General features: G+C 40.0%; 3 protein-coding genes and 4 non-coding genes across 10 annotated transcripts; 5 read left to right on the top strand and 2 right to left on the bottom strand.

Annotated features, from left to right (window-relative positions):
- The first annotated feature begins 4,756 nt into the window (after positions 1-4,756).
- Positions 4,757-4,868, top strand: Trnai-uau (transfer RNA isoleucine (anticodon UAU)). The gene is made up of 2 exons: positions 4,757-4,794; positions 4,833-4,868. It is a non-coding gene; the product is annotated as a tRNA-Ile (tRNA).
- Positions 4,869-6,145: 1,277 nt separating this feature from the next.
- Trnal-uaa (transfer RNA leucine (anticodon UAA)) lies at positions 6,146-6,230 on the bottom strand. Its single transcript has one exon. It is a non-coding gene; the product is annotated as a tRNA-Leu (tRNA).
- Positions 6,231-6,382: 152 nt separating this feature from the next.
- Trnai-uau (transfer RNA isoleucine (anticodon UAU)) lies at positions 6,383-6,497 on the top strand. Its single transcript has 2 exons — positions 6,383-6,420; positions 6,462-6,497. It is a non-coding gene; the product is annotated as a tRNA-Ile (tRNA).
- A 3,934-nt stretch (positions 6,498-10,431) lies between these two features.
- On the bottom strand, positions 10,432-11,287 carry LOC130690060 (uncharacterized). The gene is made up of 3 exons (XM_057513036.2): positions 10,980-11,287; positions 10,649-10,912; positions 10,432-10,578 (listed from the first exon to the last, which is right to left on the bottom strand). Exons 1-3 carry the CDS (start codon positions 11,217-11,219, stop codon positions 10,483-10,485), a joined length of 600 nt encoding a protein of 199 aa, XP_057369019.1. The 5' UTR covers positions 11,220-11,287; the 3' UTR covers positions 10,432-10,482.
- A 748-nt stretch (positions 11,288-12,035) lies between these two features.
- On the top strand, positions 12,036-13,735 carry LOC130690036 (beta-1,3-glucan-binding protein-like). Of its 2 annotated transcripts, XM_057512998.2 has the most exons (6): positions 12,044-12,379; positions 12,446-12,580; positions 12,659-12,786; positions 12,883-13,081; positions 13,154-13,352; positions 13,438-13,735. In XM_057512998.2, the coding sequence occupies exons 1-6, from the start codon at positions 12,174-12,176 to the stop codon at positions 13,645-13,647; spliced, it is 1,077 nt and encodes a 358-aa protein (XP_057368981.1). In that variant the 5' UTR covers positions 12,044-12,173; the 3' UTR covers positions 13,648-13,735. The 2 variants fall into 2 exon arrangements, with proteins under 2 accessions (XP_059351525.1, XP_057368981.1); XM_059495542.1 differs by having other exon boundaries at positions 12,036-12,379; positions 12,446-12,786.
- A 34-nt stretch (positions 13,736-13,769) lies between these two features.
- On the top strand, positions 13,770-13,883 carry Trnai-uau (transfer RNA isoleucine (anticodon UAU)). Its single transcript has 2 exons — positions 13,770-13,807; positions 13,848-13,883. It is a non-coding gene; the product is annotated as a tRNA-Ile (tRNA).
- Positions 13,884-15,864: 1,981 nt separating this feature from the next.
- Positions 15,865-24,516, top strand: LOC130690011 (early endosome antigen 1-like). 3 transcript variants are annotated; one of them, XM_057512965.2, is made up of 15 exons: positions 15,865-16,007; positions 16,075-16,257; positions 16,321-16,572; positions 16,666-16,760; positions 16,819-17,181; positions 17,260-17,511; positions 17,575-18,607; positions 18,696-22,213; positions 22,279-22,413; positions 22,488-22,663; positions 22,748-22,779; positions 22,901-23,233; positions 23,305-23,795; positions 23,868-24,032; positions 24,094-24,516. In XM_057512965.2, the coding sequence occupies exons 2-15, from the start codon at positions 16,077-16,079 to the stop codon at positions 24,193-24,195; spliced, it is 7,128 nt and encodes a 2,375-aa protein (XP_057368948.2). In that variant the 5' UTR covers positions 15,865-16,007; positions 16,075-16,076; the 3' UTR covers positions 24,196-24,516. The 3 variants fall into 3 exon arrangements, with proteins under 3 accessions (XP_057368948.2, XP_057368947.1, XP_057368949.2); XM_057512964.2 differs by having other exon boundaries at positions 24,091-24,516; XM_057512966.2 differs by lacking the exons at positions 23,305-23,795; positions 23,868-24,032; positions 24,094-24,516 and having other exon boundaries at positions 22,852-23,059.
- The last annotated feature ends 48 nt before the right edge of the window (positions 24,517-24,564 follow it).

Raw genomic sequence — 24,564 nt, 5'->3', positions numbered from 1 at the left:
AAAAGTTTGTCTCGCTTTTTATTTGTTCGCCACTCACCATGAGAAAATCGTTTCTATCGCAAGCGGAAATACCCAGACACTTGCGGAAGAAACAAAAAAAAAAAGGGTGTCCTGCTATTGGTCAAATGCCGGAAGAAAGGCAATAGCTTCCTTTGTCGCCCCTTCTTTATCTTTGATTTTTTTTTTTTTTTTTTTTCGTGTTTTTAAAACATCAATCGACGTATAGGACTTATTACAGGATGCAATCTCCCGACCCGTATTACACACATGACATTCCATTTCGTTGTTTCTGATTTAGGCACCGATGATTTGTTTCCGTTCATTTCTCTTATCGAGCACCATGTCGCCAAAAAAAAGCCACTCGTAGCCAAAGAAGACAGTTTAAAAAAATATATATATATATATAATAATAATAATAATAAGCAAAACAAAAATAAGACAAAGGATATATAAACAACATATCCGTTTAGGTTATGTGTTTATACATACGCCGAAACGTGTTTCGTTTTTGGCCGGATTTCCTTTTGTTTTTGTTTTTTTTTACATTTAAAATCAGGTCTGAGCTCCTGTAATACTTGTGCGCTATCATAAACCATCGCGTGTTTGATTTATTTCACGTCATTTCGTCTTATTCAAATTCTTTTTGGTTTGTTTCTCCGTATTCAAAATTAGTTGGTTTGTTTGTTTGTTTGTTTTTTGGTATTTTTCCTATACTCTGCCAAATTGTTTTCAAAGATTTGACCCATGCCCTTCTTTTTCCTATAAATACATTTTTAGAAGCCAGTCAATAAATGGAATTATGTACTCTTATACGAACACATCACGAAGGGAAATCACGGAAAGATGACGAGCACCACTCCGGTTTGTATTAGGCAATTTGACATCTAGCGCCATGTCCACTTAAAGAGGAATGTGTTGTATAGTATCCTATGGTGGTACAATCATCAAACAAAGGCCAAAACAGAATTAACTTTGATTCTCGTCATACTCGTTTGTAAGTCATGTGCAAGTTGCCCTGTTTAGATTGTAGCAAATAAAAACATAAGCCCGACTTTTTCTACGAAAAGTCAGGCTTTAAATTTTGACTTGAAATTTCATGAAAACAAATCAAAATTTAAACGTTAATTTAGGATAAAATATTAGTTTCTCCGTCCGTTAAGCGGTTGTTGAATAAAATGCAATGAAAGTGCCTTCTTCGCGTAACCAGTTTGAATTTCAATAACTCTCGAAATTTTCATCTCAGGTCAAAATAAAATACATTTTCGTCATCCTCGTTGAATTTTAAATCTAAATCATGTCATTTTTAAAGCAAAATAGAGGTTTTTGAAAAAGAAAAAAAAAATAGAAAAAGTCGGGCTTATTTTGTTGGGCATATTTTGAAAATAATTTGGAACATCATGGAATTCAATGAAACAGTAACCTAATATAATCAGAATTTAACACTGATTCCGAATAAAATGCTAATTTTTCCATCCGGCTAATGGTTTTTGAGCAAAACGGAATCAAAGTGCCATTAACCTAACTATACTTTGAATAGCCACAACTCAAAAACTTTAAACGCCAAAGGTAGATTGCCACTATAAATGACGGAGCAGGATATCTATCATTTAAACAATAAACCATTGAAAAAGAAAAAGAAAATACGTAACCCATTTTCCTCGTCGCATGCATTCGTCAACTTCATAAAAATCAGAAAGAGTTTCTTTGCCTATCTAACTCCATTCCCCTTGTTTTATGTGTACACATTAAATAGCTCGAACCACGAGCGCTACACATACGAAAATAGCCCTGAGAAAAGATTCATATGACACGTCGGAAGATTATATTTGCGAATGTTTTATAGACAAGCCAAAGAGCGACTTTTATCGTACACAACTTCCATGGGTAGGGCCAATGGATTAAGATGGATTATATAGATTTGTTCGCCTCCTTTCCCCCCGACACTTAAAAGATAAATTCCCGTTCTGCCGGAAACTCGGGTTGGCAGAGCTTCTGGCGACCGAGCGCATAGGAGCTACTTTTGCTGTACGACATCATTTATCGCTCTCTTGCAATATTTATCCGCTCGTTTGACTCTCACGACATCCTTCAGCAGACACACATCTATACACAGTAATTCCATGTCATAACGGTAAATCAAAAATTGATCACAACTGCTTCGCTTTCTTTTTTTTCAGCCCCGAGAAAACGGATAAGAGTCGAGATGATTATGAAAATTGAAAAAGCGTCTTGTTGTTTTGCAAAATGGGCAACTCATATATTTTTTTTTTTTTTTTTGCATTTTCGGAATGTAGCTACGCAAAGTTTTCTGCTCATTACCTTTGTTTTGTTTTGTTTTCAGGCGTATTACACGTGAATGTTTACTTTCCTTTGTCTGTGCTACTGCTTAGCTCTTCTCTTACTTCGGCGAGTTTCTCTGTTCATTCTTCAGCTCTATTCGCCGTATTTTAAAGATCAGTGGCAGCTAAAATTGTAGGATGATGAAAGCCGTGGCCTTTTCGTCATGAGAAACAAAAGCGATTGGTGTAGATGGTTACATGCACGAGTCGTGCATTCGCCAAAAGGATGAAGAAAGGAAGAAACATGTAACGTATAATATTTACGCTACGTGCTTTAATATGTTCGTACCCACTAGCATGCACATCTTTCTATACATGGACGTGTACTTGTGGTACGCAGTCTGATAGCCGAAGGAATCACCATGTCCTTATATAGTTATACAAAAACCTTTTACACAAAGATATCGGGCAACTGAACACGACATCCCACTAGAGGGAGGTTAGAGAGTATTGATGTACCGGCCATATTTATTAAATAAAGTATTTTTTTTTTATGTATGTATTTATTATTAATTTTCTTTGGTCCGCTCATATGGAACTGATACGTATAACTCAAGGAACATTGCTGCCATAAAGGCGTTATTGCTATTATCTGGTGGATTACTTTGCAGCAACCATAGGAAAATCCCTATTCTTTATTTTAATGGTTTCTAATGATACTCAGATGGCCAATAGTTCCATACAAAAAAAAAGGAGGTCGATGATGACATTGTCCAATGCTAATAGGTACATTTGACGCTAATGTGAAGCCCTTTGTATAGTGATAAATGAGTTTATTGTGCATTCAGTGACGTGCGCCAAAAACTTGGGGGGTCGTTGAAGAATTAATAGACAGAGGATTGTAAAAATCATTACAAAAGAGTTTTAGAGCTTAACTTGGCAAGTTCGTCATTGTGCGTAAATGAATAACATTGGTAATGATTACGTATACAGCTTGCGCTAATGACGATGAACGGATAGCGAGACGTTGAGTCGTACGAACAGTCTGTTTATTGATGTAGTGCTATACACGTACTCTATGCCCCCTATTTATTTTCACCCGTCGCCGAGGGAAGAAGAAAAATAAAGAACGAGAAAGGAGAAAATAAAAATAAATTGTATTAGACCAAACAGAAATTAAATGTCGACAAAAGTTATGGCTTCCTTGTATATAAAAAGAAAGCTTTAAATGGATAAGCCGGACTGGAGTGTAGCTCTTCAACTGTACAACATCCCGAGTACGTGTCACTAAAAAAGAAAACTGTCGACATCTGCCGGTCTTTCTCCTACAGTCGATCGCGAGTCGTGATGACTTTGAATAAATTCCCGTTTTACCAACGGATCAGGAATTACGTAACGTCCTTATCTAATATAAGCGATAAATGTCCATGTATACCCAAGCAAATGGGGTTTTTATGCGAGTGGTCATCACCGCAAGAGATCAAGACCAACGCTTTGGAATAAATGTTACTTTAGCCGACATCTTCGTGTGTTTAGCTTGAAAAAAAAAAAGATAATTCAAGTTGATGTACGGTGTTAACAGTGGCCCTGTTTGCAAATGTCCGTTTCGTCTTGTAGAAACAAATCATGTGAGCTAGCAGGTATATGCCCTCTGTCATAGGACATGCATTTGCATAGTACATCTCCAACTGAAACCGGATTTACATTCAAATACATTTTTTCCGGAAGAATGGACAAAATCTGCTTGTATTTTGAATTGTGTCTGAGCATCCTGATATTCACAGAGAATCTATTTTCGATTTATTTATCTTCAATTTAACTAAGTGGACGCTATGGCGATTAAGATTACGTTTTCTGGCTTTGACGTTTCCCTTTTTGTTTAACCAATTGACTCAGCAGGTTTTATTTAAAATGATTTTCCCTACGTAAGTTCTATGTCGTCGTTTTCTTACGTATTTAATGTGCACGATGTAAAGGGTCCAGGAAAACGGGATAAGCCTCTCGAGAGAGTTCCGGATATTGCTTCCATCACGCAACTCGTAACTCGTCTCCAAAAGTTGAACACACCGTTTCCTTGTCCTTTGCAAGATCACGTAAAGGATCTCTGTGGATGTAACGGTATACGCTCCCAAGTTGCGAGCATTCGTGCGGATGTCACGACCACCATTTTTTGTGTTAAGAGATCAAAGGGAGGGGTCGACGTACAGAAATAAACGTAAATACATTTCCCTTGTATGTACCGCGACAGTGTACAACTGTAAAAGTGAAACTTCAACAGCAAATAATCAACTTGTTTCGCAGACTTGAGCACAATCGAAGACACAATCTACGACGGGACTTTATTCTGCGTACAAACCAAACATTGTTGTATATTTTTTTTTTTTTAGATTAGGGACTTTCTTTTTTTTTTTTGAAAGCTACTCCCTGGATACAGACCGTTCGGCTGAATACTTTTACCCTATTTGCTTACCCAAACAGCTCCAGTAGCGCAGTTGGTTAGCGCATGGTACTTATATGACAGTATTCATCAATATTACCTGAGTGAAATAAGAAATGCCGAGGTCGCGAGTTCGAGCCTCGCCTGGAGCATGGTTTGCTATTTTATTACCTTCACCAAGTCCCGAATGTTGATTTCCTTGACGTCAAAAAGAAGCTTTCAATTTCCATGGGGACATTCTGAAAAACGCCGTAAGATTGTTGAGCCAAGAATGGTAGAGAAGAGTTTCGGGGTGTCCGAGTTCAAAGTAAACGACACCAGAAGTTTTGTATTTTAAATCCTCCGAGAAAGGAAGGCTTAAAATTTGATGGCACACGCAGTCAGCAAAGCTGCTTATAAACCAACTTGTTCTATAAGGACTAAGAAAAGTATAAAGTCCGAAGGAAAAATAGCCTTTGTTAGGAGTTTTGACAAGCAACGACGAAATTTGGAAGCCCTTTGCAGACACCCTGGCACCGGCAGTCGTGAATGGACAGCATGAAAATGATGTCGGTACTACTCTGGAACAGCGTGAGGTCAAAGGCTTTACGCTTTGGGTCCACCGCGTTCGTACGTGGGTCATTGAGCAAATATAATAGTCATGAGGAAGGCAACAGAGTTCGTTTTGACTTGCAGAGCGATACTTCAGATGCGCAATTGAGTTATGGATTATTTCGAAGACAAAGGTACATAAAATAATCTTAGTTTTGGATCAAAGTAAGATTTTCATTAGGTACGTCGTTTAACGAATGAGGTTTTTAACTCGTCTTTGCGCGGTGGCTAGTTACCTAAAAGCCAGACATGCTTGCCTTGTCTTAAATTATTCACTCTTTGTTAATGCAACTGCTGTTTTGCTGATTCTCGTCTTCAGATCGCCCCCAAAAACTTAGCGAGCGTATTCCTTGGTAATAAATAATTGCTAGTCTATGAACAGCTAAAACAACACGAAATAATTAATTCACGGTTCTCATTAAATCCCAGACGCTAAACAATCGAGTCGTTTCCAAGTTGGAAATCAGACAGAAAGTCAGCAGCGTGTTGCGACCTCTGCTTAATATCTAATAAAGGTTTTTTTTTTTTAAGGATTTGCGTGCGTGGGTAGATTTCCGTCCGCTCCCGGATGCACTTTCCGCAGCAACGGAGAGAAAAACCTTGCATCTTATTCGACGCATCCTACACATTCGTTTATATTTGATTCGTTTTAAAGCTTGTGGATTCAGGTTTTGTTTTAAGTTTCAAGCTTATTCCTTGCGTTTTTTTTTTTTTCAAATGGACTGGGATTTCAAAACCTGTACTATTCTATAGTCTCCACGGAGACCCTATGCAATATTAAAAACAGATCTTCAAATAGCTTGTTTTTGGATCAATATGTCATTAGTACTAGTTGTTATACCAGGTGAGGGGATCGAACCCTCGTCTCTATTAACAGAGACCAGATCTTAAGTCTGGCGCCTTAACCGCTCGGCCAACCTGGTTCGATTATCAAGCGAATGAAAAAAATAAAAAAGGTAAATAAGAAAGGCTCTGTTATTTGCTACTTGACATATCATAAGTAGTCAATTGTAGGGACGAAATTTTATTGAAACACTTGAATATATTTACATTACGATGGCTGTGAGATATCAGAGCTTCAGTGGCGCAGTTGGTTAGCGCATGGTACTTATATGGCAGTATTCATGATTCAATTCCAGCAATTCTGTTAAGAAATGCCGAGGTCGCGAGTTCGAGCCTCGCCTGTAGCAGTATTTTACAAAATGTCACGTAGAAGTAGAAGAAATTCTCTCTTCTGAGCCGACAACCAATCGTGAGCCAGCGTGAGCTTCTGCTTGATAACCGTTAATGAGTAATTATGGTATTGAAATCCTACTATCCGTTACCGTAAGTACGTAGTCAACCTAACTTTTATTCACTTGTCCAAACTTCTCGTAAGTTGAACGCAATAATACATGAGTTCTATGGATACATAGGATTTAGCAAGGACTCAATGCCAGTCCTTTGTATGTTATATGCTAGTATTCTATGCTAGTTTCGATGGCCCTTATAACCAGTCAGAAAAAGACGTGCAGTCGCTCCCTTAATCGGCTTTGAATAGTTGAAATCTAGTTACCCTTCGATGAAGCGCGACGAAGTTGTCATCAAACTAGCGGATGGGATCACAAGCGGACCCGCCAGTCGTTGCTGGTAAACTTGTGCGCCCATTTTAGACGCGGAATTTAACACTTTCTGTTCACTGGCGTTGACATTAATTGATCAGAGAATGGCGACGGAGAAACAGTGAAGGTTGATGTAACAGAATCACTGGAATTGCGAGCGAATTGCACGAAACAAGTTAGCGCTGATAAGGAGTCGCATCGTTGTGGAATCCAATGATGTACAGAATGTTTACGTATAACAACAATCCTTTACTGCGGAAACTTTACAGTTGGTTAATATTTGGATTTAGTGGTTCAGTGGGAATCCATATACAGAAGAGGAAAACAGCTATTAACAACCTACACCTAAACAATACAGATGATATCTATGAGGATCTATTAATATTTCATGAAGCCACAGGCTGCGTTCGAGACAGTCTTTACCAAGGCGTCACATTCAGAAGCAACGCCCGTCTTCAACCAACAACAGCCGCCCTACAGCATCGAAATAAAGGTAGACAACATGTGGGTCACACACTAACGGACTTGTTAAACTATCGGCCTATACCTCATAATCTGTCCAGATGAAATGGCTACACGTCGGATCGGCTAGACAGGCTGGTCCACTATAATCAAAAGTGGTAGCCACAACGCTCGTGAAATCCTTGTTGAAAAAATCACACGTTGGTGCCCAAATGTAGTTTCCTTCGTCCTTCCAATTGTCACGTGACGGATGTCCGTTGTGTGACTTCAAAAATCCGCAAACCGCATCCTCGTTTGTTTTTGACACCACGTCGAAAGCCGTCACGAAACCTTCTTTCATCCAGCAAGTACCTCCCTGATTTTATCAGCTTATCAAATTGTGCAATGTTACAGCAAGTAATTAGTTTTCTACCTGATAATTGGTCCATGTGAAGTGACTGCATTGGGGGTTGGCTTTGCAAAAAGGCCCGCACAGATTACCACTAGTGAGTTCGTTTTTGAAATCTCGACCCAGGAAATCGCAATCGGGTGCCCATTGGATGTCACTGTCGATTCCGTTCCAGGAAAGAGCCAACGTAGTACGAACGGCTATCAGATACAAGAACCTGATACCTAAAAATATCGGAGTTGGACGACGAGGCCGCATTTTTGCATAAGCTCGATAACAATATTGCGGGTGAACTCGTCCTCTTCCTCGTGCTTTAGACAGACAGCTTAATGAAGCTTAGATACGAATGCTGGAACACATCGGCATTAATTTCTACAGTCAAACATGGGTTTGTTTACTGAACAGGATATCCTTTCACGGGGATCGCAATGAAACCGTCACTTTTCTTTCAGTTCAATTCAACTGTAACAGCATGGTTGATAAATCCATCGATGGTACATATGCAACTAGAATACATTACCCTTTGATCGCTTATTTGCCAACTGTCAACTAATTCCAACGAACTGGAAACGTGGACAGGACCGCCTCTAGTTGCCCACGGATAGTTGAATCCCCTTTCCCCCGCATGCAGTTCCACGAAGTTGACAACAACATTTAGGAGTCCCTTCGAGAGAAGACTAGCTATTTGTGCTGGTAAGTTATGTCTCGGCTCGTAGTATAATAGTTGCCTCTGTATTCGTACGAAATGCGCCCTCATTTTGTTCGAGTAAGTTAGATCCTTCCATCAAAAGGGATGAGGACGTTTCAACTCGAGCGATTCATCGTAGTTTTTTTTTCTGTCGCAATGCATCACAAGAAGAGTTGCGGCACGAAATGTCGGTGAGCTCATTTTCGATGAAGAATTTAATACTTTACATAGCAGCCGTTGGCATCATGTGATCACCGGGTGGCGAGGCGGCAATGGCGAGTTCCAATATTACACTAATCGAACAGAAAACAGGTGAGTCCCTATCAGTTATGTTAAAAATGGAATGCTGTTTATTAAACCAACACTGACTGCACATCGGTTCAGTAATGATTTTCTTTACACTGGAACGCTTGATTTAAACAAGGAAGGCTGCAACATTGACTGGAATGGCGGATGTGTCATGTAATTCTTATAGATTTTATGTGACCCAACTCTATACGTGATGGATGTAAACAGATTTATTGTCTCATTGAACTAGGCAAAGTGGGGAGGAAATCATCAATCCAATTCAATCAGCGCGCATTGTGACGAGCAAGTCATTTAGTTTCACTTACGGAACGGTTAGTTCAACACCAATGCGCACTTTCTGGGAGAAGAAGTGCGAATGGTATCCTACCTGGTACAGGACATCTCGTGATGATTCCGCCATACAAGTTGACTACATCCGCGTATGGAATCCTTAAAAGCATAGCTGTTTTATGCGATTGAATATCTAGTTGCTTTTCATTATGAAGACGTTATAACGATGAATAGAAATACACGTTTGACATCTAAGTTGTTGTGAAGGAAATAATAGTTCCGTAAACAAAAGAGCATGAAGAACATTATTGTTGTCTTGTTTATAACGCGATATGTTCTACAACATCAATGAGGTCAAATCAATACTTCGAGTGTCTTAATTACCCTACAAGTAATCGTGGCGGGACTCGAACCCGCAATTTTCGGATATCTTTTCTTAATTAGAAGTCCGACGCCTTATCCGTTAGGCCACACGGTCTTGTATACTATACCTGTGATGGCACATACCAATAGTGACAAAGAGTGCGGTGCTATAAAAGGAATGTTTCCTCTGCAAAAAGATCTCAGGATTTCAAAGTGAGTGTTTACTGGAATAATAATGAATTTGGTAATACTTTTCACAGATCAAACCGTGGCGGGACTCGAACCCGCAATTTTCGGATGTCATTTCATAGTATATACATATTATATTAGAAGTCCGACGCCTTATCCATTAGGCCACATGGTCTGTTGATTACATCTCGTATCTAATTACAAATTATTTGCCAAACAAAATCTTTAGTTTAATTTTGATTAAATCGTTAAGCAAATCGATCTTACTCTGGGTCTTTTCCCAGTCCTATTTTAGGGCAGCTGAAATAATAATAAGGCTATTGTTGAATTAGGTGTAATCGTGGCGGGACTCGAACCCGCAATTTTCGGATATCTTTTCTTAATTAGAAGTCCGACGCCTTATCCATTAGGCCACACGGTCGTATAACATGTAGTATCTGCAATAAATATATCACTGAAAGAAACCATTATGTTACTTCACCTTCACCACGAGCGGTATGTCGTGCTTGAGCTAACGACCACAGAAAATGTTAAAAAATCAAGGAATTAAATTCCGTAAGCAACACGGGTTAAAAGAAGCAAAATGCTAATTTCTATGACCGTACAGAGGCCCTGAATTCGAGGCCAGATCGTGACAGGTAAAATTTGTGAAGGTCATCTGATGAAACTAGATATGATCTCAAATATGCAACATCATAAAATCATAGCTTTTTCCAAGAATGAAGCATTAGCGTTATGTTATTGATGTATGCTACCGAAAACGAAGAGAGAAGACCTTGCAACTTGTGTATTACAGCGAACCGAATGTTGCCTGTTTAATAGATTGAAGCTAGTTCCAAGAAAACAAAACATTCTACATTGGTACAATAAGCAAATGCAGTAGACATAGTAGAATAAGCTATTGATTAGTACTTCATGAAGCCACAAACAGCACCAGAATCCAACTTAACAATTGCATCGCATTCAGAAGCGCCGCTCCTCTTTAACCAGCAGGTTCCCCCCTGAAGACATTAATGAAATTTGTTAATGTCGCATCAATGTGGTGACCATAAATAAACTTATTAGATTTACTTGATAATTCGTCCAAACAAAGTGACTGCACTGCAGATTAGACTGACAAGTGGGTCCGCAGGTTTCAGGAGCGCTCGCTACTGCTGCCAAATCACGACCCATGAAATCGCAATTCAATGCCCATTTTAAGGATCCAGCGTCGTTCCATGCATTAGAAGGCACACCCGTAGTCGATTTGAGAAACCCGCAAACTGCACTGTCGGTTGTTTTCGACACGGAATCAAATTCCGACACTAAACCCGATTTCATCCAACACGTCCCCCCCTGTGTTATAATTAATCAATTCAATTAGTGAAATAACAGATTTTTAAATGGAAAAAAAAAATTGTACTTGATAATTAGTCCACGTGAAATGGCTGCAAGGAGGATTTGCTTTACAAAGAGATCCGCATTGGTCTCCGGTACTGAGTTGGTTTTTCATATCCCGGCCTATGAAATCACACTGAAGTGCCCAACGAGTATCGGTTCCAGCGCCGTTCCATTCGAGGGCCGACACATTATTGAAGTTCAATATTACCAAAAACACGGTGGCCCAGCAGAGCGAACATTTAATCGCGTGAAATGATTTCATTTTGAGTTCGAGGGCTAGCGCAATAAAGACTATGTGCTGGTGCTAGGAATGCTGTGATCGACTAAAGTGACACGCACCTCTGCCTAGCAGGTGAACGAAAATAATTTCATCACCAGTTGTCGCACGTTCCGTGACTTACGTACCCGCCTCGCCATCTGGACTGAACGATATATTAGATAAACGAGGACCATTTTTTATTTTGTTATTTTCTGTAGGAGCTATGGTACAAGGCTATAGCGTTGTGTTGCTTCAGAGAGCTATTTGATTAAACCTGCCTTACAATAATGTCCGTACAACGAACTCAGCTCATTAGTTAGAAACGCAGTTTGTTTCTACGAGGCTGCTGTATACGATGTACATCTTTTTAAAGCTCAATCTCCCCATACTTTACGTCAACTTGTTGCACTTTTATACAATTAAAATTCTAAAAAATCATTGTGTAATGCTTGGGCTTAATTGGGACTCAGTGATTGATTACAACTTCATGGTCTCTACGATTACATTAGACGTGAAACATGTGTTAGGATTGAAGGGGTCATTAAAACGATATTCGAGAGCTGACACGGGGAACATGATAAAAACCAGCTGCACACTTGTATCTCAGGCAACTGGGTGGACCACCAATGATGTGAGATATGGCTACCTTACTGGCATTGGTTCTAACGCACATATTGTGGGTTCGCTTATGCACAGGTGATCATCCACTCTAGTAATGTATTCAATCAGGAGTTTCAGCAGCTGTTTATCTAGCACCTACCGTATGACGTATTTTTTTAGGGCATGTTCCCGGATGTAAGTGCTGGACAAGCTGAGCTGAACAGCTTTTTGATGAGAACGGAAATTGTCTATTTTATATTTTTCATCGCTGCGTTGCAGTTCGTATCCTGGTCATTGGCCGACAGCTTTTCAAACTGAACGGCTGCAGTACAACGGAGCGCTACATTATTGGACAAAATGTCATTCAGATATTCGTCTGAAAGCTTATTTTTCGTTTTTTTCACTCTCCAATTCTTTTTGGCCATCGTTTTGGCTCAGACCAGTCAACTCGTTTTCCAAGAGGATTTCAACACCTTGGATCGTAATCGCTGGCAACACCTGATCACTGCCTGGCGAGGGGGCAACAACGAATTCCAGTATTATACGAATCGCACAGAAAACAGGTAATGTTCTTTTTTGGTTCTAAGCTTATAAGCTAACGTTCTAACAAAAACGCCAATTTGTCATAGTTATGTCAAAAATGGAGTGCTTTTTATAAAGCCGACATTGACCGCCGATCGCTTCGGCAACGATTTTCTTTACACGGGGACTTTGGATTTGAATAAGGAAGGATGCAATATCAACTGGGATAACGGATGTTTCGTGTATCGTATTTTCCTTCTTAATAAAACGCTTATTGACATGTGCAAGAATAAAATTTATTTTCTGTTTAATAACTTTAGCCAGGCTGGGGCAGAAATTATCAATCCAATCCAATCAGCGCGGATCGTGACGAGTAAATCATTCAGCTTCACGTATGGAACGGTGGAGGTCCGCGCAAAAATGCCTCGAGGCGATTGGATTTGGCCAGGTAAAAAATTGTGTCATGATGTAATATCTACAGAACAAGACCTTAAAAATTAACAAAAAAATTAACAATTTTATCGTTATTTTTTACTTGCAAAAGCGATTTGGATGCTGCCAACGGACTCGGTCTACGGAAATTGGCCCCGTTCTGGTGAGATAGATATCGTGGAAGCTAGAGGAAACGCTGATTTGACTTGCAATGATGGCCAAGGCAAGATTGGAAATAGCAAAATGTACTCTACCCTTCACTGGGGTCCAGACGGTGCCAACAATCAATTCCGAAAGACATCTTGGGCAAAGTAATTAGAGTTACCTGTAACGTAACGAGTATTGCACAAAAAAGAAACAATTAAAATGTATTATGCTTTTAGGTTATTATCGAATGGAACGTACTCCTCCGACTTTCACATTTACCGTCTTGAATGGCTTTCCACTGGTATCACGTTTAAGGTAGACGGCCAGGTGGTGGGTTCTGTATCTCCACCAGCTGGTGGCTTTTGGCAGTTATCCGGGCTGACTGGAACCAATCCATGGGCTGCAGGAACAAAAATGGCTCCCTTTGACAAGAAGGTAAATTGCCCAGAAATTTACATTTTCCATCACTTCGTATCGTATTTGATCACTTTTTTTTCTACTTGATTTTTATTTTTAACAGTTCCATTTTGTTCTAAACGTTGCTGTTGGAGGTAATTTTTTCCCTGATGGTTGTGTGAATGTTCCTTATAACAAACCATGGACTGGATCCAGCTCGACTCAGATGCGTTCTTTCTGGGAAAGAAAGTGTGAATGGTATCCTACTTGGTACCGAACTTCTCAGGACGATGCCGCCATGCAAGTTGACTACATTCGAGTATGGAGTGCTTAGCATTATAACCATTTTCGTACGACAGTTGGCTGCATGGAGATGCCCCAGATATAAAGACGAAACTTGAAATACAGCAGAGGTAAAGCCAGGTATTTGCTTACGTGATTTGATAAAATTCATCAGCTCCAGTGGCGCAGTTGGTTAGCGCATGGTACTTATACGACAGTATTTATGTGGTTCAATCGAACAAAAGATAAGATATGCCGAGGTCGCGAGTTCGAGCCTCGCCTGGAGCAAGTGGTTTTTGATTTACATAAAATAGTATTTAATTAAACCCACCGGAAAGTTGTTGCTAGCCGTCTTCAAAGCATAACAGCTCCATCACTGGGATATTTCAAAAAATTCCTACGTCATGTTAAATAAAAGTCAATTAGATTTTACGCACAGAATGAGAAATTTTCGTAAAATTGAAACGTGAAATTACACAGGTAAGTGGAAAAGTGTATTCTTCTCTTTGCACTGAGGAACAGGTATTTTGTTCTAAAGGTTTATTTCGAGTACGTTAGAAAAATAATGCATAACTCAATGGCCTTGTCTTCGTTACCATCCCAAACTATGCTTTTGTAAGGATACAAACACAGAAAAACCTGTTTTGTTTTGAAAGCCGAAACGTTCTGTAATAACAAGCCGGGTGGTATTGAATTTTAAGTTTGGTTATACACGCAACGAAGTTCTACATCAGGAGAGATCGAGTCCACAATGCGCACTACAAATTGCGCACTAGCATTAAAAGCACATCCAGCTTATGATAAGTTTTCTGGTCGAAACAATCTTTATAGATCTGGTACATGAAACCCAGGATCGTTAAGTTTTTTTTGTCGTTTTTGGTTTAAGAGTTTCATTATTCCCTCACTGCGTCACGCCTTTCTTCTCAAATGTACCCATTGTCGTAATATAGTACAAAGTTGGCTCCCACCTGTGATTTGGTTATGTTGAAATTTTATTTTTCTGTGTAATTTCTTCGTTATTATTTGTCTCTGGCATACGAAATCGGGTCATCACATTTTATATGGTAACAAGTTCAAAGCTACGTTGAAAGTAGGCCAAGTGCGTACCTCCCAAAATTATACGACACACATCTGCGTATGTTAGACATGGCTATTTTTTTTTCCTGGCTTTACATTGGCTGCAATGCGATTTCCTCACGAGCAAAAATGTCTTGGAGCCAAGAGGGCGAAGAAACCTCTATCCTTTCTTATTCTATTCTTCCACCCGGCTGCATGTATGATATGTCGGTAATATGAGTCCATTGGCGCCGAGATACATTATAGGGGTTACCTTTACCACACGCATAGTTAGGCTATCGAATTTTTAAACCCCAACGAACTTGAAAATGGCGATATGCTAGACCTTGACAGTTTTAGGCTATCAACCCTTTTACAATGAGAATACTAACAAAAATTTTGAGCCAACTTTGTTAAAGTTTATAGGGCGAATTGGCAATACAAACAAAGATACTAAGCTATTGTGTGTGACCGAACGCCCCCAGGTAACAACGTTTTCTTGTCGAAAGAGGGCTTATTGAAAATGTATTTTCAACTAACAGTACTGCAAGTTAGGGTTTTCTTAACTTGTCCGGTTAGGAACACACGTTAGTAGTCTACACTAGTTTTCCCAACAGGTGCTGGGTTTAAAAAGGAGAGTGTCAGGTTGTACGTCACCCCTTCAAATCCGTAAATCATAAAAAAACCTGCTTATATTTCTTGGTGGAAAATTATAGACGCTTCGGGTTTTTTAATCTCATGCGATAAGACTGACGCTGGTTAGACCCTTCCGGTGTGCTCTTTCCTTTTGTGATGGGCTACAACAAGCGGGACATTCATGGAATATTCATCATCCATGTGAAGCAAAAGCGTCTATTTTTATTAGACGGGATGATGAATTATTGGGAAAGCAGTTTTCTCGAAATGAGAAACTGTAGCACACTTTGCATGGTTAATTGGTTCTAGAATATATTTTTTTATGAATCAAATATTGCCTGAAGGCGCACCTTGATGCTCTAAACCTAAATAAGGAAACAATACGACGGATCAAACGAAGGAAACGCCGCCAGGTAACTGGCTAAATAGTTTATCATGTCCTTACCAGCTTTACATTCATTGACGGTCGACGCGGACGACGCCATCTATAACAATCATCGAATAACTTCTAGTAGGAAGTGGCTTCATTTAAAATGCCCGTAGTCGACTTCAAATTTGAATGAGGTAGGGTAGGACTCAAAGGAGTTTTCACCGTTGAGACATATGTATGAAGTTCAGTTACGAAGTATGTCGCATTACCGTTCTTGTCCTTAATTGCTTTTAACTTTAAACCAACAGTTTAATAGTTTTAAATATTTGATTTTTGATTTATTTTAACAAGTAAGTGAAAATGATTTCTTCCTTTCACTGTTCATGAATTGCTAAGTTGTAGTTGTTCTTTGTTCAGACATGGGACAAAAAAAAGACACATTGCTGAGATGGGTCAACTGCTGTTCAGACACTACAACGTCCGTCGAGAGAATAAAAAACTTGTCTGATGGCTGGTTTTTTATCCATATTCTAAGTTTTCTCAGAAGCCATCCTACTGACGGAACTGATCCCTGGCTTCAGACCATAAATATTTTGAGAGGTAAGAAGGGTCGTCATATGTAAAATAACAAGAAATGCTTATGATTCATTTCTTTTTTTCAAGAATACAAGCTGCAGGAGAATGTTGTTGATTATGATGCTGCTGCATCTGGAAATGAGGATGAACTTGCTAAGCTCATTGTCATCTGCATGCATCTTACAATGGTACAGAAACCATGTGAAGTAATTAAAGAGAAAACAATGTGGAACCTGTCAACAGAAGATCAAAAAGTTATTGAAGCTATACTTCTTGCTATTGTCAATGATGACCAGCTTACAAGAGGCAGGTTAAATGATGTACTGCAGGATGTACAAGGTATATACTGCAAAGACATGAAATTTAAAAATCATTAATAAAAAAACTTTGTTTTCTTAAATTCAATACCATTTTATTTTTGATAATTTATAGAAACCAGCTTCACAAAGCCTATCACGTTTTACACATCTTCACCACTTTCCTCATTGTCTTCAATGAAGAACTCACCATTGAAACGATTCCTTGATGTATATCTGCTTGACTGTTTTCAATATTGCTTGGTACTAATATTTTTATTTGGTTTAGTCTCCAATGGCCCTTCGTTTAACACGACTTCAGAAGGAAATCAGTGATAAGAATGATGAAATCCGTCGACTACAGTCTGAACTGCTATCGGAATCGGACGAATCATCTGCCCTTACATTACGAATGGAGGATTTGAAACGAAAGGTGAAAGATCTAGAAAAAAAGAACAGTGATCTTGAACAGCGACTCCGTGACTGCCAATTGCCAGACTCTTCCGGTCCTGACACCGACGTTAAAATCACAAATTTGAAAAAAAAACTTAAGAAAATGCAAGATGAGTACGAATCTTCCTGCCAGAAGTATTGTGACCTTAACATAGAGTATGAAGCGATGAAAATTCGACAAGAAAAAGATCGCAAACAGGTATAAACTAAGTGCTGATTTTAAAGCGTATAATCCATTAAACAAATTTTGTACTCATGTTTCATTCGTTATTTGCAGATCAGACAACTTCAAATCGATTTGAACGAGACTGTCGCTCGGTTTGAGCGCGAGTCGGCAGAATATCAACTCCTTTTAGATTCTATTCGTACAGAGAACGCTGAACTGAAGCATTCGTTGGAAGAGAAGGCACAATGGATTGATGTTCTTGAAGAGAAGAGCCGAACGTGTTCTGAGATGCATGCACGACTGAATGCGCCGAGGTCTCCGTGCGAAAGGGAGAGCATTGGATATAGCTTATTGTCCATTGAGGTACGGAATTCATTAAAGTTTTAAGAAGTTCAACTTTAATTAATACTTAACTATTTTATTCAGGCGGAAAAACTGCAGGATGATTTGGAATCTTACCGCAGAGATTTTGCTCGTCAATCGGACCAGTTTGATTCCGAGAAAAGGATATTTCAACAGCGCACCGCTTCTCTTGAGGAAGATAAACGTTGCCTCCATCGCCAGGTTGAAGAAGCCAACCTCGAAAATCAATCCTTACACGTGCAGCTGGATCAGGCCAAATCAAGCCTGGAACAGCTGTCTCTAGGGTGTGACTCACTAAGTAAAGAAAAGGAAGAGCTTCGTCATTCACTAGATGGATTGCAAGCGGAATTTCGGAACGAAATGAGCCGAGCTCAACAGCAGTTGGAGATCCGTACCCAGAAAACGTTGGAATTGAGTCATCACATCGATTTGTTGAATCAACAACTGGATGAAACTCAACTCGCAAAACAAGCTTTCGAACAATCCATTCAAGAACTAACTGCAGAGAAAATGCAGCTAGGACAGAAAATGGCAGCGTTGGAGCAGAGTCATCTCGACTTGCAGGCAACTATGTCTGCGAATGAATCCATATTTCAGAATAAATTGGCTGAAGCGTCAAGCCAATTAGAGATGAGCCAACAACAAATTGCTGACCAGTCCCAGACCATAAATGATTTAGAAGAAAAGCTTCAAAGCCTTCACGTTAAATTGGCAGTAACATCAGAAACAGTTTTGGTTTTAGAAGCCGAAAAACAGCAATTAAACCAGACTAAACTTGATCTTGAACACCAAAATTCGGATTTGAAATCTGCGTTCGAGGTTTCTAAACAAGAGTTTCAATCCCGTTTGGAAAAAGCCAATAATGAGTTAGAATTGGCTAACACCAAAATCACCGATTTCTGCGAAACCACTAATTCCTTAAAAGCGCAATTGGAGGCCGCTTTAGAAGCAAGATTGCTTTCTGAAAGTCGCTCGTCGCAACTTGAAACCGACCTCAACAACTTATACCAGGAGCGTGATCATCTGCAATTGGAAGTCCAACAACTATTGCAGGCAGCACAGGTTTCACGCGAGGAATTCCAAACAGAAAAGGATTGTGAGTTATTTATATATTTTTATTTATTATTGGATCGTTAACAAAGGAATAGCTTCATTACATATTGAATTATTTCTGCATTCAAAAGGTCTGTTGGTGGAGCTGGAATCCAAGAAGAACGAGATCTCGGAACAGGCCAACCGCATTCTGGCTACTGAGCAGAAACATAACGAGGCAGCACAACGCATCAACTATTTGGAATCATCTGTTCGTTCACTTGAGCAAGAGACTGCAGAACTGATAACTTCGAAGAGTTTTTTTGATCAGCAAATATCCACACTCCAAGCCGCTATTGACAACGGCAAGACTGCATTGCAGACAGCCCTGGATGAAGCCAAAGAGGAAAGAGAAATTCGAGAGAACCTTATTGCACAGCACAAGCAAACCATTCAATCCCTTCAAGTTCATTTGGAGTCCTTGTCCCAAGAAAAGAATGCTCTGGAATCTCAAGTAGTCGGTCTTGGAGTGGATAAAGAAAGCCTGTGTCAACAATTGGCTTCACTGGAGAGTTCTAGAAAAGAGTTCCAAACAGCACATGACATCCTAAAAGCAGAATTAGCAACTTTACAGGATAATTCTCGCCAAGAAAACGAAATTCTTAAACAGCAAATTGAAAATAAATGTGACGAAATAACTGCCGCGGAGAAAAGGTTAGAGCAAGCTTTGCAAAAAGAAATAGAACGTGAAGCGTGCATTGAAGAGTTAAATGGCGAGAAGACAAAACTATGCTGCGAAAATGACATACTCAAAAAAGAAGTTTCTGAACTTGTCTCAACAATCACTATGGAGAAGGGTGTGCTGGAATGTAACCTTAAAACCCTTAAAGAAGAGCTGGAGATTAATGCGAAGGCAATGGACGATTCTCAACAGAAAATTCAACACTTGGAATTAGAATTAGCTGAGTTGGTAGCCAATAAATCGTCGCTGGAGTCTGAAGTAGATAAATTGTCTGCCGAATGCTGCAAGGTGGCCATTGAGCGCATACATCTAGAAAATGAAAACCAACGTATGGATGGATTTCATAAACAACAAATTCAAGAGTTCGAAACCCGCCTCTCCCAGCTAACTGAAGAATGTACAAAGCGCGTTAATCAAATGGGCGAACAGCTTGAGGTGACCGAACAGCTTCATCGTCGTGTTGAGGAAGTGAGCGCCGAAAAAGCCAAACTTGTTGAAGAAAATGATTTACTCAAAATAGAAGTGTCTAACCTGACTTCATGCATCACCAAGGAGAAAACCATGTTTGAAACTGATTTGAATGCTCTAAAGGAAGAGCTGGAATCAAATATTAAGGTGATGGAAGAATCACAGCAAAAAATTCATCATATGGAGTCGGAGTTAACTGAAATGATTGCCCAAAAATCGTCGTTAGAATGTGAAGTGGAAGAGCTATCTAAGAGATACTCTCAAATGACGGAGAAGTGGTCACATTTAGAAGAAGAAAAACAACGCATGGAGTTGCTACATAAAGAACAGCTGGTGGCATTCGAACATCGTCTTTCTGAATTAACTCAAGAGCACACTGAGCGTATTAAGCAACTGGACGAGCGTCTTGAAACAGCCGAAGTGCTCAACCATAAACTAAAGGAAGACTGTACAAAATTGGAAAATGAACGTGAAGCATTACACTTAGAGAAATCTGGATTTGAGCAAATGTATTTAGAAACCAAAGCAGCTTGCGAAGAGTCTGAAACAAAGGTACAGTTGGAAGGCGAATTGGCCAGAAAAGATGTAGAATTCAAGGAACAAAAACTGTTTGAACAATCAAATGCTTTAACCGAATTGGAACTCGTGATTAGTAATCTTCGCCAGGAAAAGGAAACTGCAGAATCCAACTACGTGCGACGAATTCAAATATTGGAAAATGAAAAACAAGAATTACTCGAGACGCAAAGTCGGAACGAAGAACGAAACGCGTCTTTGCTTGCCTCATTTGAAGCATCTCGGCATGAGCTAGAACAAAAACTCACTGATGCCAACCTCAAACTAAAGGAGCACGTTGAGCTGCTGCAACAATCTCACCTTTCCCGAGAACAAACAGAAAGGCAAATGGAAATCCTTACAGTGAAAGTTTGTAAGTTGGAGTCCGATTTAAAAGTAACAGTTGAAGAAAAGGGTCACCTAACGAATGAAATGGCCGTTTTGCAAGCTGTCCAAGGTGAAATGAGAAACCTCGAAGTGGCAATGGAGCAGCTCACTTCAGAAATCCAGGAATTATCTTGCAAAAAAGCTAACTTGGAAAGGGTTCGAGAGGTTTTGGAGATCGAAAAAGCAAATGCTGAAGAGGAGGCTAATCGCTTGCTTCAAGATCTGGAGTCCAAGGAAATTCAAATAGGACTACTCGCTGAAAAGGTTGAGTACACAGAATCACACCTGAAACAAAGTCAGACGGAACAACAGTCGCTTAAGGCTCGCATTTTTGATTTGGAGTCCACAGTTTTGAATTTGTCGACCAACGCAAGCGAAAAGTCACAGTCTGTTTTAACTCTTGAAAAACAGCTTTTGGAACGTGAAGCCACCATAGAACGATCAATTAATGAGCTAAAAGTAGAGAAGGAGCAGTCTGCCACAGCCCAAGTTGCTTTTTTCAAAGCCTTGTCAGACATACAGAGTTCTAGCGACAGCAACCAGCGTGAATTGGAAACAGCCGTCGCCAATCTAAAGCGTGAATTAGATATTGAAAAACAACGATCTTCAGAGGACAAAAGTGCTTTTGCAGCCCTAGTTTTGGCGAAAAAGGAAGCAAGCGAGCTGGCGGATTCTCTTCAGGTTAAACTAGCACAGATGGAGGCTGAAGTAGATAAACTTGTAAAGTCCGAAGCGCTATTGAAGAAGGAGAAGGAAGAAATGGCAGATTCGGACAATGTTCGCCATGAAAATGAAAAGCTGGAGATGGAACAACAAATATCTCAATTAACGCTTCAAGTTGAAACATTTTCTAAGTCGTGTGTTGGTTTGGAAACTGAATGCATCCGCCTAAAAGCGGATCAGTTACTTGTGACACAAGAAAAACAACGTATTGAAGAAAAGTCCCGTGAAGTTGAAGCCAATCTCCGATCGACAGTGACCGAGTTAGAATCGCAGCTGAAGACCATGGAAGCAGAACTTCAGTCTAAAGTGGCTCAAGTGACGGAACTCTCAGGCTCGGTTGATACTATCAGTTTGCAGATTGAGGCCAGTGCTCAAGAGAAGGAGATCCTTGAACGAAATTTTTCTGCTAAAATTTCAACTCTTTCAACTGAAAACGAAATGTTGGTGAAAAAGACCAATGCGTTTGAAACCGAAATTCAAGGACTTCAGAGTGAACTTGCCTTAGAAAAGACGAAAACATCGCAGGGTAAGGGAGATATTGCCCTAGAACACCGCAAAGAAAAGGCTGCATTGGAAGCTCGCCTTTCGGTGGCTCAGTCACAAATGAAAGCGATGCAAGAGAAGCTCGTCAATCTGACTGTCGCTAATAATTCGCAAGCACCCCTTGAACATAAAGTCAGCATATTGACAAACGAGCTAGAAGCTGCAAACAAAGCGAAGATTGAGCTGGAAAAGCGTCTTGATGACTCGTTGGTGCGGGCCAACCAGGAACTGCATTCCATTAAAAAGGAAGAGGTATTTATTTGTTTGTAGATTCAGTGGTTTTTGCTGAAATAATAATTCTTCTATGCTTGTTGTAGCTTGACAGCAACCATACGAGCAAGTCCTCCTCTCAGGACCTGGATGCCGAAATTGCTCTACTACGCAGAAAGTATGACAACGCCAAGAAACAGCTCAATTACAAAGACGATGTCGTTAACCAATACGCAGTTAAGGTAGGTTTTGCTAATGCAAAACAATGCTTCATCAGTTTTATTCTATTTATGTGTTTTCTCCTGATGCGCATTAGTTCGAAAAAATGCAAAATCAGTTGGATAAACTTGAGGAAGAAGTTGCTTCCTTAAACATGGAAAAGAAAAAACTAGCTCACGAGAACCGCAGCCTTAAAACTGAGCAAAATTACTTGTTGGCGCAAATCTCCTCCGAAAAGGACAAAGCTAATGCACGCAACACAAGACACTCCTTGTAAGCAACAACAATTTTGTTTTGAATCTCTATTATTAAGTTCTTTAAGAATCCATCCCCTAATCCTCTTCTTCGTTGTTTTAGGGCACTGCAACGAGGCAACACTGCGTCCGAGGGTAAACCATATTCTTGTTCCGTGTTTCTTAAAATTTTAAACTGAGATTCGTGACACCGTCGAATTTCTGCAGTCGACAACTTTTGCCCGTGCAACTACAAATTTTTTGATGAATTTGTCAGGCGGAACATTGGCTGATGCCATGATTGACGCCCGCCGTCGCTCCCTGCGTCCTTCACGTAGCGATGTTGTGACGACCGGCAGAGAACGACAAGCAGTTACCGAAGTTTTCAGAGCTCCTCAGTTGGCGTTCGGTGACGGATCTGATGCCAATAGCATTTTTAAAATCCCTCCCAGTCGTCGCGACTCGACCAGCAGCGTTTGCAGCAATCGCAGTGACATTTCTATTACATCACGTGGCACCAATGTTCCACATGGGGCAGGCCGTCTTTTTACTTGTGACGATGAAGACGGTGAACTCTTCAGCAGCTCGTACCTGAACGAAATGAAGGAAGGTAAATCTTGAGATTCCCAGAGGAAGAGATGTGTTGGTACTTATGTTATTTTATTTTTTCATAATTGGCAGGAAAGTGTCGCGTCGAAGATTCTAGTACTCGGGTCAGCGAGCTTCTTAGACGAAATACCATGCAACCGCCACATATGCGTTCAGCTTACCCTGCTGAAATGAATGACGAACGTCTTCGGCAAAGTGACTTAACCATATTTGAACAGCCATTGGCAAGCTCTAGCAGGGCAGGCAATCATCACGACACTGTACAACACCTATCTTTAGCAACGTCGATGCTAAGTATGAATACACCTCCCGCTATGAACACCCGTAAACGTCGCTCCAGCTCTTGGAACCCAACGGACATGGAGACGCCAGTTATGCAGCCCCGAAAACGACGATCATATGAGCTAGAAGCAGATCTTTCCACGGATTCAAACGACACTCGTAGTATCTCAAGCAGTGCCGAACGTAAGAAGCATCGTGATGCAAGTCTTACTTCTTACACGCGCCCGGGGCCTCCGACGCCAGCAAGAAATGCTGTCAAAGAGAACATTTCTACTCCATCGGTAAATCGTCTTGTTTATCCATTTTTACCCGGTTATTTATTGTCTATTTGCTATAACTCCAAATTGTTCCAGATGGCTTCCTCCCCATCTAAGTCAACGTCTAGACAATCGGCAAAGGTAGGCTCGAAAAGAACCAGTCCCACTCCGGGTGCCAAAGGCTCAAAGTTGACTCCAGTCGGCTCGTTGGTGAGAAAAGTACAAGCAAAACTCCGCAGCAATATTCAGTCTTCTAGCGAGGTAATTAATTATATTCGTAGTCAATGTTACCGTTATGTCAATGGCCATGTTTGTTTAGCAGAACACTCCTAGCTCTACGCGCACAACGCCTCGTGGATCGAAACTAAACATATTCCGGAAACCTCTTGGAAGTCGAAGCTACAATTCGGACGCTAAGTTTTAACTTTCTTGAGTTTTGTATCTTTTTCTTTTTTTCTTTTTGAATTTTTTAGACCTTGATTCGTAAAAGTTTTAATATTATATATCTTTTTTAGTTCATATCGTAGCTGTTAGTTCCATTCTTGATACAAAACTTTGAATATTCCCTCGGAATCCTTATTTCTGTGTTTAGGCTTCACTGACTAACCCTAGCCTTTACATCTTTTTGTCCAAATTCCTCTATGCTTTCCCATTTAGCTAATTGGTTTATTAGGATTTAAAAACTTGATTTTGTACGTACTAAGAGATATCTTACGAAAAAAATAATACTACGTTTGAATAATTAGTCTTTTTGAAGGCGAAATAATTCATTACATTATGTGACCTTATGAAA

The sequence above is a fragment of the Daphnia carinata genome, chromosome 6 (genome assembly GCF_022539665.2).
Source record: "Daphnia carinata strain CSIRO-1 chromosome 6, CSIRO_AGI_Dcar_HiC_V3, whole genome shotgun sequence".
NCBI lineage: Eukaryota > Metazoa > Arthropoda > Branchiopoda > Diplostraca > Daphniidae > Daphnia > Daphnia carinata.
The sequence above is the reverse complement of the archived record's forward strand: the minus strand, read 5'-3'. Positions and strand labels throughout refer to the sequence as shown.

What these genes read in the sequence shown, in the direction of transcription:
- LOC130690060 (XM_057513036.2), bottom strand. Translation starts at nt 11,219, where the DNA reads ATGAAATCATTTCACGCGATTAAATGTTCGCTCTGCTGGGCCACCGTG. An exon ending in TCACGTGGACTAATTATCAA is followed by an intron (nt 10,913 to 10,979) that starts GTACAATTTTTT and finishes ATTATAACACAG; the next exon opens with GGGGGGACGTGTTGGATGAA. An exon ending in TTGTTTGGACGAATTATCAA is followed by an intron (nt 10,579 to 10,648) that starts GTAAATCTAATA and finishes TAATGTCTTCAG; the next exon opens with GGGGGAACCTGCTGGTTAAA.
- LOC130690036 (XM_059495542.1), top strand. Translation starts at nt 12,174, where the DNA reads ATGTCATTCAGATATTCGTCTGAAAGCTTATTTTTCGTTTTTTTCACT. An exon ending in AGGCGATTGGATTTGGCCAG is followed by an intron (nt 12,787 to 12,882) that starts GTAAAAAATTGT and finishes TACTTGCAAAAG; the next exon opens with CGATTTGGATGCTGCCAACG. An exon ending in TGGCTCCCTTTGACAAGAAG is followed by an intron (nt 13,353 to 13,437) that starts GTAAATTGCCCA and finishes TATTTTTAACAG; the next exon opens with TTCCATTTTGTTCTAAACGT.
- LOC130690011 (XM_057512964.2), top strand. Translation starts at nt 16,077, where the DNA reads ATGGGACAAAAAAAAGACACATTGCTGAGATGGGTCAACTGCTGTTCA. An exon ending in CGCAACACAAGACACTCCTT is followed by an intron (nt 22,664 to 22,747) that starts GTAAGCAACAAC and finishes TCGTTGTTTTAG; the next exon opens with GGCACTGCAACGAGGCAACA. An exon ending in AGGCAACACTGCGTCCGAGG is followed by an intron (nt 22,780 to 22,900) that starts GTAAACCATATT and finishes TGAATTTGTCAG; the next exon opens with GCGGAACATTGGCTGATGCC.